The 19,338-nt window shown below is 48.3% G+C and overlaps 1 protein-coding gene across 1 annotated transcript in view; it reads right to left on the bottom strand.

Moving 5' to 3' along the window:
- LOC137361809 (probable G-protein coupled receptor 139) overlaps positions 1-18,964 on the bottom strand; it is a gene marked incomplete at its 3' end in the record, with an annotated part of 66,569 nt that extends 47,605 nt beyond the window's left edge. Inside the window, exons 1-2 of the mRNA XM_068026420.1 lie at positions 18,919-18,964; positions 9,538-9,714 (exon numbers count right to left, since the gene is read on the bottom strand). Of these exons, the coding sequence (XP_067882521.1) occupies positions 9,538-9,714; positions 18,919-18,964 (223 nt within the window). The remainder of the gene's footprint in view (positions 1-9,537; positions 9,715-18,918) is intronic.
- Between the last annotated feature and the right edge of the window lie 374 nt (positions 18,965-19,338).

Below are 19,338 nucleotides of genomic sequence, written 5' to 3' on the forward strand. Positions count from 1 at the left end.
GTGTAAGAGAGTGTGCGTCTGTGTCTGTGTGAGTGAGCGTGTGTGTGTGTGTGTGTGTGTGTGTGTGTGTGTGTGTGTGTGAGAGAGAGTGTGTGTGAATGAGAGATTGTGTGTGTGTGACAGGATGTGTGTGTGTGTGTGCCTATGAGAGAAAGCCTGTACGTGTGTGTGAGAGTGTGTGTATATGTTTGTGTGTGTGTGTATGTGTGTGTGTGTGTGAGAGAGAGATAGTGAGAGAGAGAGAGAGTGTGTGTCTGACAGAGAGAGTGCGTGTATGCGTGAGAGTGTGTGTGTGTGTGTGAGTGAGATTGTGCGTGTGTGAGAGAGAGTGTGTGTGCCGGTGCCAGAGTGAGCATGTGTGTGACTGAGGCAGTGTGTGTGTGTGTCTGTGTGTATGCACGCATGCGTATGAGAGAGAGAGAGCGTGAGTGTGTGTGTGAGAGAGAGTCATAGAGTCATACAGCATGTAAACAGGCCCTTCGGCCCACCACGTCCATGCCCACCATAATGCCTATCGTATCTAATCCCATCTGCCTGCATTAATTCTATTTCCCTCTATGCCTTGCTCAGTCAATTACCTATCAAGATGCCTCTTAAATGTCGCTACTGTTCCTGCCTGCACCACCTTCTCAGGCAGTTCATTCCAGATACCCACTGTTCTTTGTGCGAAATATCTACCCCTTTAATCACCTTTAAACCTCCTCCCTCGCACCTTAAATCTATGCCCTCTAGTTTTAGTCACCCATGCCTGTATTGCAGTGTGAGTGTGCGTGTGTGAGTGTCTGTGTGTGTGTGTTTGTTGGTGTGTGTGTGTGTTTGTTGGTGTATGTTTGTTTCTCACTGGGACCGAGTTGTGCTTTGTGTTTGTATGTGCGTGTAGGTGCATCTGTGTGTTTGTGTGTCTGTGCCTGGCTCAGTGCCTCTGGGATGACCGGTGTCGGGGTGTGTGTGTGTGTGTGTTTCTGTGTTGTTGTGTTTTAGTGTGTTTCAGACCTGCGTTGTTTTATGGATAGGATGGGAATAGAGCGATACGGTCCCCGGAAGTGCAGAAGGTTTTAGTTTAGGCAGGCATCAAGATCGGCGCAGGCTTGGAGGGCCGAATGGTCTGTTCCTGTGCTGTACTGTTCTTTGTTCTTTGTGAGTGTATGTATGTGTGCGTGTGTTTGCCCGAGTGCATCCGAAGTGCAGTGTGTGTGTGTGCGTGTGTGTGTGTCTGAGGGAGAGTGTGTGTGCGTACATGTGAGAGTGTGTGTGTGTAAGAGGAAGCTTGTATGTGTCCTAGAGAAAGTGTGTGTGTGTGAGAGAGAGATAGAGACAGTGTGTGTGTGTATGCATGAACGTGTGTGTGTGTGTGTGTGTGTGTGTGTGAGTGTGTGGGTGAGATTGTGTGTGTGTGTGAGGGAGAGTGTGTATGTCTGTGCCAGTTTGAAAATGTGTGTGACTGAGGGAGTGTGTGTGTTTGTGTGTCTGTGTGTGTTTGCGACCGTGTGAGAGAGAGTGTGAGTGTGTGTGAGAGAGAGAGTCATAGAGTCGTACAGCAGAGAAACAGGCCCTTCGGCCGACCACGTTCATGCCGGCCATAATGCCTATCTATACGAAATCGCATTTGCTTGCATTGATTCCATATCCCTCTATGCCTTGCTCATTCAAGTACCTGTCCAGATGTCTCTTAAATGTCGCGACTGTTCCTGCCTCCACCACCTCCTCAGGCAGTTCATTCCAGCTACTCACTATTCTTTGTGTGAAATATTTACACCTATCATCACCTTTAAACTTCTTCCCTTTCACCTTAAATCTATGCCCTCTAGGTTTAGTCACCCATGCCTATATTGCTCTGTGTGTGTGTGTGTGTGCGTGTATGTGTGTGTTTGTGTCTGTGTCCATGTCTCTGTGATGGTTGGTGCTGTGTGTCTGTGCGTGTGCCTGTGAGTGTGTGCCTGCATGCCTGGATTGTAGTGTGGGTGTGTATGTGTGTGTGTGTTTGTATATGAATTCCCTTATTGCAGTGTGCGTGGGTGTATGTGTGTCTGTCTCACTGCCTTGGGTGACATCCGTGAGAGTGTGTTTGTGCCTGGATGTCTAGTTTGTAGTCTGTGTATGTGTGTTGGCATAGGTGCATGTGAGTATGTGTGTGTGTGCATGTGTTTCAGGCCTGAGATGTGCTTTGTATCTGCGTGTATCAGTGTGTGTGCACGCCTGTGTGTGTGTGTGTGTGTGTGTGTGTGTGTGTATGTGTGTGTGCTTGTGCATGCCTGTGTTTCTGTGTGTGGGTTGGATCAGGGCCTGGGTTGTGCTGTGTGTCTGCGTGTGTGTGTTTGTGTGATTTTGTTGTAATGTGTGTGTGGGTATATATCTTAGTGCTTCGGCTATGGTATGTGTGTGTGTGTGTGTGTGAATGTGTGTGTGCGTGTCTGCATGCCTGGATTGTAGTGTGTGTGTATGTGTGTATGTTTGTCTCGCCATGTGCCTGGATTGTGATCTGTGTGTGTGTCGGAGTGTGTCAGCTTGTGTGTGTGTCTGATTAATTGTGCTGGAATGTGTGTGTATATATATCTCAGGGCCTCGGCTATGTTGTGTCTGTGTGTGAGCCTGCATGCCCTGATTGTAGCCTGTATGTGTGTGTGCATATGTGCATGTGTGTATGTGTTTGTGCGTGTGCTTCCAGGTCTGTGTTGTGTTTTGTATATTCGTGTATCTGTGTGTGTGTGTGTGTGTGTGTGTGTGTGTGTGTGTGTGTGTGTGTGTGTGTCCCTTTATGCCTGGATTGTAGTGTGTGGGTGTGTTTGTATCAGGGTCTGTGTGGGTGTCTGTATGTGGGTTTATATCAGGGTGTGTGTGTGTGTGTATGTTTGTATCAAGGCCTGTGTGGGTCTGTATGTGGGTTTGTATCAGGGTCTGTGTGTATGTCTGTATGTGGGTTTGTATCAGGGTCTGAGTGTGCGGCTGGGTGTGGGTTTGTATCGGGCCTGTGTGTGTTTGTATTCGGTCTGTGTCTCTCAATATGTGGGTTTGTATCAGGATCTATGTGTGTGTGTGTGGGGTGTGTGTGTGTGTGTGTGTGTGTTTGTGTGTGTGTGTGTGTGTTTGTGTGTGCGTCTGTGTGTGAGTTTGTATCAGGGCCTGTGTGTGTCTCTGTATGTGGGTTGGTATCAGCGTCTGTGTGTGTGTGTGTTTGCTTCAGGGCCTCTGTGTGTGTGTGTGTGTGTGTGTGCTTGTATCAGGGTCTTCGTGTGTGTCTGCATGTGGGTTTGAATCAGGGTCTGAGTGTGTGTGTGTGAGTCTGTGTGTGTGTGTGTGTGTATGTTTGTATCAGGGGCGGTGTGTGTGTCTGTTTGTGGGTTTGCATCAGGGTCTGTGTCTCTGTGTGGGTTTGTGTGAGGGCCTGTGTGTATGTCTCTGTGTGGGTTTGTATCAAGGCCTGTGAGTGGGGGTTTGTATCAGTTTCTGTGTGTGTGTCTGTGTGTGGGTTTATATCAGGGCCTGTGTGTGTGTCTGCGTGTGGTTTTGCGTCAGGGCCTGTGTGTGTCTGTGTGTGGGTTTGCTTCAGGGCCTGTGTGTGTCTGTTTGTGGATTTGGATCAGGGTCTTTGTGTGTATCTGTAGTGGGTTTGTATCAGGATCTGTGTGTGTGCCTGTGTGTGGCTTTGCATCAGGGCCTCTGTGTGTGTGTGTGCGCGTGTGTGTGTGTGTGTGTGTGTGTGTGTGTCTTTGTATCAGGGCCTGTGTGTGTGTATGTATGTGGGTGTGTATCAGGTTCTGTGCGTGTGTGTGTATGTGTGCGTTTGTATCAGTGTCTGTGTGTTTGCCTGTGTGTGGGTTTGTATCAGGGTCTTTGTGTGTGTCTGTGTGTGGGTTTGTACAAAGGTCTGTGTCTGTGTCTGTATGTGGGTTTGTATCATGGTCTGTGTGTGTGTGTGTGTGTGTGTGTGTGTGTGTGTGTTTGTATAAGGGCCTGTGTGTGTGTGTATGTATGTGGTTTTGTATAAGGTTCTGTGTGTGTGTGTGTGTGTATGTGTGCGTTTGTACCATTCCCAGTGTGTGCCTGTGTGTGGGTTTGTATCAGGGTCTTTGTGTGTGTGTGTGTGTGTGTGTGTGTGTGTGTGTGTGTCTGTGTGTGGGTTTGTATCAGGTTCTGTGTGTGTGTGTGTGTCTGTATGCGCTTTGTATCAGGATCTGTGTGTGCACATATGTGGGTTTGTATCAGGGCCTGTGTGTGTGTCTGTATGTGGGTTTTTATCAGGTCCTGTGTGTGTGTATGTATGTGGGTTTGTATCAGGTTCTGTGTGTGTGTGTGTGTGTGTATGTGTGCGTTTGTATCAGTGTCTCTGTGTTTGCCTGTGTGTGGGTTTGTATCAGGATCTGTGTGTGTGTCTGTGTGGGTTTGTACAAAGGTCTGTGTGTGTGTCTGTATGTGGGTTTGCATCAGGGTCTGTGCGTGTGTGTGTGTGTGTGTGTGGGTTTGTATCAGGGCCTGTGTGTGTGTGTGTGTTTGTATCAGGGCCTGTGTGTGTGTGTATGTATGTGGTTTTGCATAAGGTTCTGTGTGTGTGTGTATGTGTGCGTTTGTATCATTCCCAGTGTGTGCCTGTGCGTGGGTTTGTATCAGGGTCTTTGTGTGTGTCTGTGTGTGGTTTAGCATCAGGGCCTGTGTGTGTGTGCGTGTGTTTGTATCAGGACCTGTGTGTATGTATGTATGTGGGTTTGTATCAGGTTCTCTGTGTGTGTGTGTATGTGTGCGTTTGTATCAGTGTCTTTGTGTGTGCCTGTGTGTGGGTTTGTATCAGGGTCTGAGTGTGTGTCTGTGTGTGGGTTTGTATCAGGGTCTGTGTGTGTATGTGCGTGTGTGTGTCTGTGTGTGGGTTTGTATCAGGTTCTGTGTGTGTGTGTGTCTGTATGCGCTTTGTATCAGGATCTGTGTGTGCACATATGTGGGTTTGTATCAGGGCCTGTGTGTGTGTCTGTATGTGGGTTTTTATCAGGTCCTGTGTGTGTGTATGTATGTGGGTTTGTATCAGGTTCTCTGTGTGTGTGTGTGTGTATGTGTGCGTTTGTATCAGTGTCTCTGCGTTTGCCTGTGTGTGGGTTTGTATCAGGATCTGTGTGTGTGTCTGTGTGGGTTTGTACAAAGGTCTGTGTGTGTGTCTGTATGTGGGTTTGTATCAGGGTCTGTGTGTGTGTGTGTGTGTGTGTGGGTGGGTTTGTATCAGGGCCTGTGTGTGTGTGTGTTTGTATCAGGGCCTGTGTGTGTGTGTGTGTGTGTTTGTATCAGGGCCTGTGTGTGTGTGTATGTATGTGGTTTTGCATAAGGTTCTGTGTGTGTGTGTATGTGTGCGTTTGTATCATTCCCAGTGTGTGCCTGTGCGTGGGTTTGTATCAGGGTCTTTGTGTGTGTCTGTGTGTGGTTTAGCATCAGGGCCTGTGTGTGTGTGTGTGTGTTTGTATCAGGACCTGTGTGTATGTATGTATGTGGGTTTGTATCAGGTTCTCTGTGTGTGTGTGTATGTGTGCGTTTGTATCAGTGTCTTTGTGTGTGCCTGTGTGTGGGTTTGTATCAGGGTCTGTGTGTGTGTCTGTGTGTGGGTTTGTATCAGGGTCTGTGTGTGTATGTGCGTGTGGGTTTTTTATCAGGATCTGTGTGTGTCAGTGTATGGGATTGTATCAGGGTCTGTGTGTGTGTGTGTGTGTGTCTGGATGTGGGTTTGTATCAGGGCCTGTGTGAGGGCCAGCCGTGGCAGAAGCAACAGTTAAATGAACAAAATGACAGGTATGGCTACAAAATGGCTGAAGAAGGTATTTGTCTGAAACAGCAGATTGTAGCTTGCCATAGTAATGTGTGACACATAGTAAATTGTAGTAAGGAATAGATTAATTAGCTGTTTCAATAGAAACTAGATTAGAAATAATGTATACAACAAGGCAGTCAAACATACTCATAGAAAAACCCAGACAGTAGTTAGATAAGAAGAGGTCCTGGGCACACACAGATACAGGGTCACATTGTTCTAAACAGGATTAGAAATAATATATACAACAAGGCAGTTAAACATACTCATAGAGAAACCCAGACAGTAGTTAGATATGAAGAGGACCTGGGCACACACAGATACAGGGTCATATTGTTCTAAACAAGCTTAAAATTCTACATCTGTTATTTCATCACCGAAAGAGATAAGGGGTACGACGGGAATTGATCACATAGTCACAAGATGATGAGACCCTCAGAATAAGGGGTAGAACATGCGCTGATCACACATCCATGTGATTATAAGACCCGGAATCAATTGGACAATATCCAGCCGAAATGGGCTGAGTAACTGTCCTTAAACTATGGAATTTCGTCTGTTCGGTGGAGAGGTACCTGGACTGTCCAGAGGCCTGTTCCCCACCGGTGAAAAGTAATAAACTCTTTGATGGTTGAATTGGATCTGGATGTCGAGTGATTCATTTAGTCATTCCACCCAAACAGCCTGGGTTGTGCTGTGTGTCTGCGTCTGTGTGTGTGTTAATCTGTGTGTGTGTCAATCTGTGTGTGTGTGCGCGTGTGTTTGTGTGTGTTTGTGTGTTTTTGTGTGTGTGTAAGTGGCTGCGTGTGTGTGTTGTGTTGTCGGTGTTTGTGTCTGTGTGTGTCTCAGTAATTGTGTTGTAATGTGTGTGTATATATATCTCAGGGCCTGGGCTATGGTGTGCGTGTGTGTGTGTGAGTGTGTGTGTGTGAGCCTGCATGCCTGGATTATAGTGTGTGCGTGTGTCTGTGTGTGTGTATGTGTGTGTGTGTGTCCGAATGCCTGTGTTGTAGAGAGTGTGTGTGTGTGTGAGTGAGTGCCTGAATGCCTGTACCGCAGTTTGTGTGCGTGTATACGTGTATGTGTGTAAATTTGACTGATTCAATGTTCGTGGTGTGATCTGTGTTCGTGTGTGTTTGTGTGTCTGTCTAGCTCAGTGCCTGACGTGTGATCTGTGTGTGTGCGTGTGAGAGAGGCTCAGGGGACGCTTTGTGATCTGTGCGTGTATGTGTGTGTCTGTGTGTGTCTAGCTCAGTGCCTGACGTGTGATCTGTGTGTTTGTGTGTGTGTGTGTGTGACTGGCTCAGTGCCTCGGTTGTGATCTGTATGTGTGTCCGAGTGTGACTGTCTGTGTGTGCTCGAGTGTGGGTGTATCTGACTCAGGTTCCTGGCGTGACCTCTATGTGTGTATGTGTGTGCGTGTGTGTATGTCTGCGTGTGTTTGTTTGTGTTTGTGTGTGTGTATGTGTGTGTGTGTATGTGTGGAGGTGTGTGTGTGTATCTGACCCTCGTCCTGGGCTCTGTGTGTGTCTGTCTCAATGCCAGGGGTATGATTTCTGCGTGTGTGTGTGTGTGTGTGTGTGTGTGTGTGTCTGGGTGTGTTTGTGTGAATCTGCGCCTGATAGATTGGGCTTCATAAATAGAGAAACAGAATACAAAAGTAGGGAAGTTTTATAATGCAACGATATAGAGCTCTGGTTAGGCCCCAATTCAAGTTCTGTGCCCAGTTCTCATCACCACCCTTTAGGAATGATGTGAGAGTCATTGAGACGGTGCAGAGGAGATTTGACAGAAATATTCCAGGGTTGGGGGCTTTTAGTTACAATGTTATTTTGGAAAATATTGTGTGCTTCTCACTGGTGCAACGGAGATTGAGAGGAAATTTGATGGAGGTGTACAAAATTATGACAGGCTTAGATAAAGTAAACAAGGAGAAACTGTTCCCATTAACAAATGGTACAAGGACCAGGGGACACAGATGGAAGGTGTTGGGCCAGAGATGCAGAGGGAATGTGAAGAAGAAGTTTTTTTTATGCAGTGGGTCGTATGACCTCGAATTCACTGCCATAAGGCAGTTGTAAGTGGAGACAAATCAGTGATTTCAAAAGGAAACTGAATGGGTACTTGAAGGAAATGTACTTTCAGGGCTATGGGGATTGTGCAGGGAGTGGGATTGACTGGATTGCTCTGCACAGAGACAGCATGCATAATGGCCTCCTTCTATGTCGTAGATCTATGACTCCAGCATTGGAGCAAAATGATAGCAGTGTGTACAGTATAAAAGATGAACTGCAGCAACTCACCAAGCCTCCTTCAACAGCACCTTCCAAACCCGGAACCTCTACCAGCTAGAAGGGCAAAGGGAGCAGATGCATGGGGACACCACCACCAGCAAGTTCCCCTCCAAGCAGCGCACCATCCTGACTTGGAACTATATTGCCATTCCTTCACTGTCGCTGGGTAAAAAAGTTCAAGAAAACAGATCATCTCTACCTTCTCAACGACAGTTAGGGATGGACAATAAATCCTGGCCTATCCAGCGATGCCCACATCGATGAACAAATAGAACTTTCTATAGCCACTGGGGTAGCACTGTGCCGAACCGCCGGAAAAATGTCCAGAAAATGGTCGTAGACTGGATTGGGGATGGACAGGATACAGGCGGCACAGTGATGCAGTGGTTAGCACCGCAGCCTCACAGCTCAAGCGACCCGGGTCCAAATCTGGGTACTGCCTGTGTGGAGTTTGCAAGTTCTCCCTGTGTCTGCGTGGATTTTCTCCGGGTGCTCTGGTTTCCTCCCACAAGCCAAAGGACATGCAGGTTGGTAGGTAAATTGGCCATTATAAATTGTCATGAGTATAGGTAGGTGGTAGGGAAATATAGGGACAGGTGGGGATGTGGTAGGAATATGGGATTAGTGTAGGATTAGTATAAATGGGTGGTTGATGGTCGGCACAGACTCGGTGGGCCGAAGGGCCTGTTTCACTGCTGTACCTCTAAACTAAAGTATTGGAACTCAGCTCAGGGTCAAAGCAATCAGCGAGGAAGTGAATACTCTGTTTCAGCCTCATGTATTGGCAGATTCGTTGGATAGAGAACAGAGTTTCTGTTGGATACTGAAAACAATGGCTTCAATCTCCCAAATACATAAATAACTAGGGCAATAATGCATTGAATTGTGGTTTACACATGTAATAGCTGAATAGAGTGACTTAGCAGTGTGACAACAGCAGCAATGATGCAACAGTAAATTTAAACAATAGTAATACAGTTAGATTAGATTAGAGATACAGCACTGAAACAGGCCCTTCGGCCCACCGAGTCTGTGCCGAACATCAACCACCCATTTATACTAATCCTACACTAATCCCATATTCCTACCAAACATCCCCACCTGTCCCTATATTTCCCGACCACCTACCTATACTAGTGGCAATTTATAATGGCCAATTTACCTATCAACCTGCAAGTCTTTTGGCTTGTGGGAGGAAACCGGAGCACCCGGAGAAAACCCACGCAGACACAGGGAGAACTTGCAAACTCCACACAGGCAGTATCCGGAATCGAACCCGGGTCGCTGGAGCTGTGAGGCTGCGGTGCTAACAATGGTATTTAGCAATGGTATTTAGAGCTAATATCTGGAGACAGACATTTGCCAGGAATGACAACAGTATCAAGGTGGACAGAGTAAAAGATAAGATCAGTAATGCAGTTGAACATGGTATATTGAATTAAAAGGTAGAGCAAAACTTACCAGGGACACCAACAATAGCGAGAATGGGATAGTAAATGCATTGAATCATCTTCAATGCAGCGTAGATCCGCCAATCTAATGGTATCCAATCACCATCTGCAGTAAGACTGTAAAACCAAGAAGATAAACTCCTGTCCATTGTTGTAACATTCCAATCTACTTTTCTCAGATTCTGATCTATCCCCTCCCTCTCTCTAGAACCACGGATCCGTTAGTGCCAGGGATGAAGCTCCCGCTGACACTATGGGATAACACATTTTGAAGGAGCCCCTCATTAATAGTAGAGGGAAACCCTCCAGTGACACAATTAGGGTCCATGGAGACTGACATTAATTGCAGTTACCGAACAAACAGGTTTAGTTAACTCCTTTCAATCCAACACTTTATGTGCCACGATAATAAATAACATTTACGCTTTCCAGGTGGGATGTATGAGGGTTTCTGATGTAAAGCATGGTGGAACTGGCAGAGAGAATGGCCAGAATCTTTCAATCCTCCTAGGATATAGCGGTGGTGACAGATGACTACAGATTCCCCAATGTGACACCCTTGTTTAAAACAAGAGAAATGAATAAACTCTTAAAAAACAATAGTTCACAAATGACAAACATACTGGACATGTTAATGTCAGCCATGTCTAACAAACTTGATCGAGTTCTTCAATGACGTCATGGAACGGCTTGTTGAAGGCAGCATGGCTGATGTTATTTATATGGACTTTCAAATGTCAGCTGATCAAGTGCCATCTTATGGACTTGTTAGGAAAATTACAGCCCATGGATTAAAGGGGCAGTGATAGTGTGGTTATGACACTGCCTAAGAAACAGAAAGCAGAGATAAGTTGTGAACAGTTGTTGTTCAGATTGGATGGGAGTATACAGTAGTGTTCCTCAGTGATCAGTATTAGGATCACTCCTCCTTTTGTCACATATTAATGGCACAGTCGTATATATAAATGGCATGATTTCAACGTTTGCAGATGATGTGGAGCTGGGAAATGTAAACTGTGAGGTGGATAGTCAGAGACTTCAGGAGGACATATTGACCAAACCAGTAGGCAATGTAGAACAGCAAGTGCAGGCATGATGGATAAATGGGATTTGGTGTGAATTAATACAGGCAGCAGAATTTTAGATGGGCTGAAGTTTATGAGGGGACACGCTAGGATGTAAGTGATGAGAGGGTTGGAATAGTTGCATCTGGAGCTAACAAAGGAATGGATGACGGATTCAGCAGCAGATGAGCTAAGGCAGTAACAGAGACAGGAAAGGAAATGGAGGTGGAAGAAAGTGGTCTGGCTGATGGAGCTGGCAGCTCGGCTCAGAGTTCTCTGGGAAGCCTAGGTTGTGAACAAGCTGGTTCAGCCACAGTCACTGGCTGGGAAGTGGGATTGAGTGGGTGGATAAGGTCAGTTGAGCGAGGTCATTATCGCAACAAGCAGTGACTGCTCCCATAGTTCAATAGCAACACTCAGCAATAACCAATGAGGCATCTACTTGACGAACACAGACTGCAGCGACAGACAGCAATTGAAAGAGTTGTATAATATAAGGACAGAACAGCACAAACACTGTCACAGAGGTTAATGTTCAGGAATGCCACACATGCAGAATATCGATCATATTAGTTTAATCTGCTAGCAGGACAGGTGCAGTGTGGGGAAGACATAGAGTCAAGCTCCCACGACACTGTCCCCATCAAACACTCCCAGGACAGGTGCAGCACGGGGATTAGATACAGAGTAAAGCTCCATCTACGCTGTCCCCATCAAACACTCTCAGGACAGGTACAGTGTGGGGAAGGTATAGAGTCAAGCTCCTTCTACACTGTCCCCCATCAAACACTCCCAGGACAGGTGCAGCACGGGATTGGCTGGGCAATTTGGAGCACTTCCTGCCTGCGATCTGGGGGAGCAGCTGCACCTGTGCTGCTACAACAGCAGAGTGGAGAAAGGAGACTGGAGTAACTGGAGAGAGGAGAATGCAGTGTGGACAGAGGATAATGCAGTCACAGGAGAGAGGTTAATGCAGGGTGGAGAAAGGAGACGGCAGTGTGGAGTGAAACCATGAGGAAATGCTGCAATTGTTTTGGAGAGGTGGGTTGCAGCCTCTAAAATGTATGGGAAGGCAGTGTTATTCCTGAAGACCGAGCGTGCGATGTCCCTGGCCCTGAACAAGGGGCTCACCCTGGTCTAGACCTTACTGCCAGTGGACACCCTGCCCTTCATTTCTGGAGAGCTCCTCCATTCCCACCTGCACCATCTGGGGGAAGTAAAGACGGGGCTAACCCCATTCCCGCACAGTTTTCGGGAGAACAACCTCGGCATGTGTACTCCTTCCGCCGCCAGTTATCTCTGCAGCTGGCGCGGCAGGAGGTTACAGAGGGCCATTTCAATGCAGAGTTCCAGGCCACGGCCACCGCGTCTTCAGGACCTTGGAGGGGGCATGGTGCCTTGCCTGCAAGTGGATGGGGCATGCTCGGAAGAACTGCCCCAACTTCCCGGCTGCCAACTCCAGCTCGACAGTCCAGGATGGCGCCGCTGCACCTCCTCCCACCCCCCTCCACACCTCCACCAGATACCGTCCAGTCGGTTCGGAGGCTGTGATATTTGCAGCCTCCGGCGGGGTGGGGAGCTCCCGTCCAGGTGGAAGGAAGACGCAGAGGAAAAATAAACATCAAGAGACGCGGCCCCTGGACACATTGTTACAACCCGAGCCTGAGTTCAGCCCAAGGCCCGATCTCGGGGAGCCCAGTTGCCCCAGGGCTGGGCTTAGGCCAAGGGTGACATAAAAAAAAAGAGACTGCGGAGGCGGAGGCCTCTGATGGCATAGAGGTCGCTGAGCCTCTGCACCCAACTGGGAAGGGCCCATCTGTTGGAGGGGAGCTGCCTCCTGCTTCAGGTCCCCAGGTTTCCCCTGCCACCACCATGATCAAGGCTGCAAAGCCTGGGCAGGAGCTCCCTACCCCTCAGAATGGAGGGGAAGGGAGGGCTCATGTACATGAGGCCCCTCCTGCAGGAGTAAGTGGGGCCCTGCTTGTGGTGGTGGAGCCTGGGGACGCACCAGGAGAAGCCTCCCATTCTACCACTGGGACGGGTGCCCTGAGTGGAGGGGAGGGCGAGGCCCCAAAGGGTCAGCCCTCCAAGCCAAAATCCACTCCCAACCAGAAGACACACGACCTGGTTATAACTGAAAATGCTGCCCCATCTGCTGGACCTGTGGGCGCTGGCGGAGCGGGAGATGGCCTCCTCTCTCCACCTCCGGTCTGGGCTGCAGCGGGATTTCTGGAGTGCGGAACATCCAGCTCCCTTGGACCGCTCAATGGCCTGGGAACGGAGCTGGATGTGGGTATTGAGCCGCTGGCGCCCACCGGTTCTCGAACCCAGAGAGGACTCCTCTGCCATCACTCCTGGAGGGTGGGATCGCGACGGAGGCGGGACCAGCTGGCGCGGCCGGGACGTCCGCCCCACAACGTTGTGGTGGGTGTGTCGGCCGCTGGCGGTGACGTCCCGGAGGAGGATGTGGGGGCACGGAGGACGACCTTTATTCCATCGCCAGTGAGATGGTGGAGTTCCCACCGAGTCTCCTCTCATCCCCATGGCGGAACTCCGGGATTTCCTTGCAGTTGCAGGGGTTGCCGCAATAAAGCTCAGCTGGCCCTCGGCTGCTGGTCGAATCCGGCGCTGATCATCCAGTCCTTCTGTGACGCCCTTAAGAAAGCGGGCAAAGGCATGGCTGTGAAAGTGGTTGAGAGGCGCCGGTTTAATGGGTTCCTCAATGGGTTGCTGGGCGAATGGAGGGCCAGGTGCACTTCCGCAACCTCATCAGAGTGCCGTGTTGGTGACGGGTATTTACGTACCTTTGACTTGAAGATAACCATAGCCAACATCAAAGGCAGTAGGGGATCTCACCGCAGATTGCACAATATCTATGTCCTCAGGAAAGGGAGATATGAGGTGAGCTTTCTGCAGGTAACCCACACCATTCCGGGAGACGAAGCCACTATTTCTAGTGCGGTGGCTATCTTGTTGGCCCCGACGTTTCAGACGGAGATTTTGAGGTTCAGTGAACTAGTGCCGGGCCGCTTGCTCCACCTCGCCGTTCGCCTGGGTAGCTTGCTGCTTCACTTTGTGAACATGTACGCGCCCAGGCCCCGCGCATTGCAAGCGTGTTTCTTTGATGAAGTGTCCGCTCTCTTGAGCTCCAATTGGGAGAATCAATTGGGAGAAATGTTCTGGTCTCCTGGTGGGTCAGTGGAGGGTGGACTCCCTGCGGGAGGAGTTGATGCCTTTTGCGTGGAGCACCACGCACCTCTTCTATCTGGGAGTCCACCTTAGCCCCGCTGAGGAAGCCTGGCCGGCAAACTGGCAGGAGTTGGAGTAAAAAGTAACCACTCGGCTGGGGCACTGGACAGGACTGCTCTGAGTGCATTCCTGCAGGGGCTGAGCCCTGGTCATAAACCAACTGGGGGCCTCCATGCTGTGGTACTGGTTGGTCACTTTTGCCCCGCCCCCTGCATTTGCCACCAATATCAACTGATCAATTTCTTCTGGGGCAAGAGGAAACTCTCAGTTTCTGCCGCAGTCCTAAGTCTCCCGATCGAGGAGGGAAGCCAGTCGCTGGTGTGCATCCACACCCAGGCTGCGACTCTCTGCCTTCAGACCCTGCAGAGATACCTGTACTTCGAACGTTCTCCCAGATAGTGTGCGCTAGTGATGCATTTTTTCCACCAGTGTCACTGCCTTCAAAACGATACGCAGCTCCCGGTGGAGTCGTTAGCCGTGCCTCTCTGAGGGAGTTGCCTATCTTTTAGCAGGATCTATTCAGAGTCTGGAACATGGTCGCCTCCAGTCAGGGCACACCCCTGAAGGTGGAGGAGAGCACCTCAGCTGTCCCCGCGGTCGACCCCGGAGACAGACCGCCGGGTGGAGGAGTAGCCGAAGCCCCCGGGACGCTCCTCACTGCCGGTGATGAAAGGGCCAGGGAGCGCGGAGCGCTCCAAGCTGAGCTGACCCCCGCTCTGCCGGAACTACTCAGTCCTCAAAACCCTCCTCGTGAGCCAGTCCTGCACAACTCGAGCCACCTCCGGAAAATTCCCTGCGTGCCATTCCAATCGGCTAGGAGAGGTTTCCTTTACGAGCTGGCCCTGCACACTCTTCACTTCCTCGCCCTCGTCAGCCGGCCGGACATACCCTGGTGGCTTGCGTTGCCATCTGGCGGCGAGGGAAATCCCCGATGGAGGTCGTTATATGCGGGAATCCTCACCCTTTACATCGGGGACCTTGGGTGGAGGGTTTTGCACAGGGCAGTCCCATGCAATAGACATTTAAGTAGTTTCACAGACTCCCAGGCAGCCTGTATTTTCTGCAGCCTGGATGAGTCTGTGTTCCACGTCTATATGGAGTGTGCGAGGTTGCAGCCCCTCCTTGAGTATTTGAAGGGGCTGCTCCTCAGGATTTGGCTGCACTTCAGTCCCACGACCCTGATCTTTGGGCATCCGGTGTGGCGGGGCATGGGCCGGGAGGAGGATCTCCATGTTGGTCTGCTCCTGGGCCTGGCCAAGATGGCAACTCACAGGTCCACGCTGCGGGCTGTCGGGGGTCCATCCTCTCTGATTGATTGTCCCTCTTCCGCGGTTATGTTCGTACCTGGGTGTCCCTGGAGAAGTAGTATGTGTTGCCCGCCACTGCTTCAGAATGAAGGTCTGGTGGCTGCTGCCAGGATAGTGGACATTCACCAGCATGATGTACTGGGCATGCTCACACACCAACTGTACATTAATGGAGTGAGAGTTCTTTCAGTTCCTGTACCTCTCCCCGTTGACATGGGGCCCCCGCAGAGCCACCTACACCATCAGGAATCCCGCTATCCTGACAAAGCCACAGGATCTCTCATCCTGCTTCGCCCTGCTGAGGGAGAAAATGGTGACATAGATGGTCACCCTCACTTCCCAGGATTAGCAATGGACAACACACAGGCCGAGTAACTACTGGTCAGTTAGTTTAAACTCGGTGGTGGGAAAGGTTATATAAATAATAATTGAATTTTTTGATGATGTAACAGAGAAGTTTGATGAAGGGAATGTGATGGACGTTGTCTATTATGGTTTGAAGAAAGTGTTTGATAAAATACCATATAAAAGGTTAATTACCAACATTGAGTCTGATGGAATGGGAGGGTCGGTGTCCAATTGGATTAAAAACGGCTTATGTACAGGAAACAGCGTGTCATAGCAAATGGCTGTTTTTGAGATTGGAAGATGTAAAACACTGGATGTTCCCCCGGGATCAGTGCTAAGGCCGCTGTTTTATTTTGCTGTGTGTAAATGACCTGGATCTTGGAATACAGAGTAGAAGTTCAAAATCCGTCTCTGGTACCAAATTTGGAGCTGTGGCAAAAAGTGAGGATGTTCGGAACCACCTGCGACAGGACATAAATAGGTGAGTAGAATGGACAGATAAGTGGCAGATGGAAGTGTGAGACAAGTGTGAGGTGTTGCATTTTGAGAGAAAGGGTAGGATGGCAATATAGATTTAATAGTACAGTTGCAAACAGTGTGCAGGAACGGAGAGACCTGTGGGTGCATGTGTATCCATCTTTATAGGTGGCTGGACATATTGAGAGAGGGGTTAGTAAAACATATATTATCTTGGATTTCATAAACAGAGGTATTGAGTTCAAAAGCAGAGAAGTTATGATGAACATTTAGACATTTCTGGATAGGTATCAGCTGGACTATTGTGTCCAATTCTGGTCATCAAACTTCAGAAAGATTGTGAAGGTCCTTAAAATGGCGCAGAGGAGATTTAACACAATGGTTCCAGGGATGGAGGATTTTAGATACAAGGTTAGGTTACAAGATTATGACCAGGTTTAGATAATTTAGACAAGGAAAGACTGTTCCTATTAACTGATGGAAAAAGGATTGGGAGAACGGATTGAAGGTGATGTACAAGAGATGCAGGTGGAATATGAGAAAAAACTTTTTTTTTAAGCAGCGGGACCTGGAACGCACTGCGCACAAGTGTGGTGGAAGTCGAAACACTCAATGATTTCAAAATCAAGCTGGTGAGCACTTGAAGGAAATTAATTTGCTACAGAGATTGAGTGAGGGAGTGGGACTGACTGGATTGTTCCATGGAGAGCCAGCATGGACATGATGGGAAGAATGGCTTCCTTCAGTGCCATAAATGACTACGACTCCATCACTTTCTATGTCTCCATATGGGATATGTCTCATGCTCATGCCTGGAAAGATCCAGATACATAGACGTTCAATGATACTGTGACCTTAACGGCCACTGACAGATCCGTCCTCACCTTGGTGTAAGGCTCCAGTTCGTGTTACAGGAGGTGACACAGCTCTGTGACCGCCTCCTTATTGAATTACAGTCCCCTCACACACTGCCCCTGGGTAAGGTTTAGGTAGGAAAAGTGCTCATGGAAAACCCGGAGTGGGTAGGGAAGAGCCCCCTCCTCCTCACTCTTTCCAGAGCATCCCCTCTCTGCAGCCTCTGCTCCACATGTTACAGACCCAGAGACATGTAACTACATTCTCCATACCTCGTCCAGAGTTGGGTCACCAAATCCTCTGTGCTCCCTGAATGTCTGCAGCAGCTCACAACACAACCACCAGAAATCCATCCACAGCACCTCCACTAACATTACAGTAGCAGAAGTAAGTCAAAAAACCCTCACCTGTAAGTTGGATGCCTGGTCCTTTTAAATGACACTACAGGGGGTTCCTAGTGCTGTTGAATGTATGTTCAGCTGAGAGTTACGAACACAGGCGGTCAGTGACATGCACAGACCAAGTTTCAAAGACGTTCATCAAAGTTGCTGGAATGGCTGATTGACGTCACGTCAACCCCTCCTCACGCTACCAGCACATGCTTGGTGAACCGTGGCTAGAGCCCTGTCCAGAATAGAGCACTGGAAGTGACCAGCAGCTCAGCTCGTACCATTATATGGATCCAAGCTTCCATGGTGTTAGGTCCAGTGGCGCTGTAGAGCTGGATATCATGGCTAGAGGTAGATACAGAGAGAAAGATCACAGTATCATATGAATTAGCAGCATAAGTAGGCCATTAAGCCCATCGAGCCTGACCCACCATTTAATAAGATCATGGCTGATCCATTTGCGTTTCAAATTCTACACTCCCATCTACCCGATAACCTTTGATTCCCTTACCTGACAATAATCTATCTACCTCCGTCTTAAAGTTATTCAATGACCCTGTCTCCACTACTTTCAGAGCAGAGTGTTCCAAAGTCATACAACACTCTGAGAGAGAAAATAAAAATCTCCTCATCTCTGTCCTAAAAGTGCGACCCCTAATTTTCAAACCTGCCTTTTCGAACAGTTACTTTTAAAGGGGAATTGAAGAAAAGACTTCCAGTCAAATGATTTGCAGCAATGTGGGAATGGATAGCGGAATGGGACTAATTGGTTGGGTGAGACCAAGAAGGAATTCAAACACGAGAATGAGAATATTAAAATTAAGGCGCTGCCAGACGAGGAGCCAATGTAGATATTTGAGCACAGGGGTGATGGGTGATCGGGATTTGGTATGAGTTAGGATACAGGCAGCAGAGTTCTGGATGGGCTGTGTATTATGGAGGTTTATAACTGGGAAGGTGAGCAGGATGGAATTGGAATAGTCAAGTGTGCATTTAACAAAGGCACTGATGAGGGTTTATGCAGCAGATGGGCTCAGGCAAAGGTGGAGATGGGTGATATTATAGAGGTGGTAGTAGGAAGGGTTGGTAATGGAGAGATTATGGAGATGAACTCAGCTCAGGTTTAAATAGAATACAGACATTGTGAACTGTCTGCTTCAGCCTGAGACATTGACCAGTGACGAGTAAGTGGTACATGGGTAGGGGATGGAATTGCTGATGAAGACCGATGATACTAGCTCCACACCTCCCAAAATTAAAATTGCAAGAACATTATTTCAGTGAGACAAGCTTTTACATACCTCATAGCGGCAAATAGAGAATTACCAGGGACAGCAACAGCAGCACAGATGAGAGAGTAAATGACAAAGCGTCTAATACAAGTAGCAATGGTTTACAGAGCAAATATCTGGAGATAGAGACTTTCCAGGAATAACAAAAACAGCAAGAAGGGAAGAGTAAATGGCCAGAACAATAATATTGTTAAACATGGTTTATGGAATTAATAGATAGATAGGGAGACTTACCAGGGACACAAATAATAGCCAGGAGGGATAGTAAATGTATTGAATAATCCTCAGTGCGTAATAGATTCGACTGTTTAACGGCAGCCAATCATAATTTGCAGAAAGAAAGTCAAACTCCCAGATAGATCTCCTGCCAATTGTTCTAACATTCCAATGTATTGTTCTCAGATTCCGACCCATTGTTGCAACATTCCAATCTATCGTTCTGAGATTCTGATCCATTGTTGTAAAATTCCAATCTAGTGTTTTCAGATTCTGACCCATTGTTGTAACATTCCAATCTATTGTTCTCAGATTCTGACCCATTGTTGCAACATTCCAATCGACTGTTCTCAGATTCTGACCCACTGTTGCAACATTCCAATCTAATGTTCTCAGATTCTAATCCATTGTTGTAACTTTCCAATCTAGTGTTCTAAGATTCTGACCCATTGTTTTAACATTCCAATCTATTGTTGTCAGATTCTGACCCATTGTTGTAACATTCCAATCTATTGATCTCATATTCTGATCTATCTCTCCTTCTCTCTGGAGCTGCTGAACCCTGTTAGTGCCGGGGCTGATGTTCCCGCTGACACTATGTGATATCACATTGA

This window comes from Heterodontus francisci, unplaced genomic scaffold (genome assembly GCF_036365525.1).
Source record: "Heterodontus francisci isolate sHetFra1 unplaced genomic scaffold, sHetFra1.hap1 HAP1_SCAFFOLD_113, whole genome shotgun sequence".
NCBI classification, from domain to species: domain Eukaryota; kingdom Metazoa; phylum Chordata; class Chondrichthyes; order Heterodontiformes; family Heterodontidae; genus Heterodontus; species Heterodontus francisci.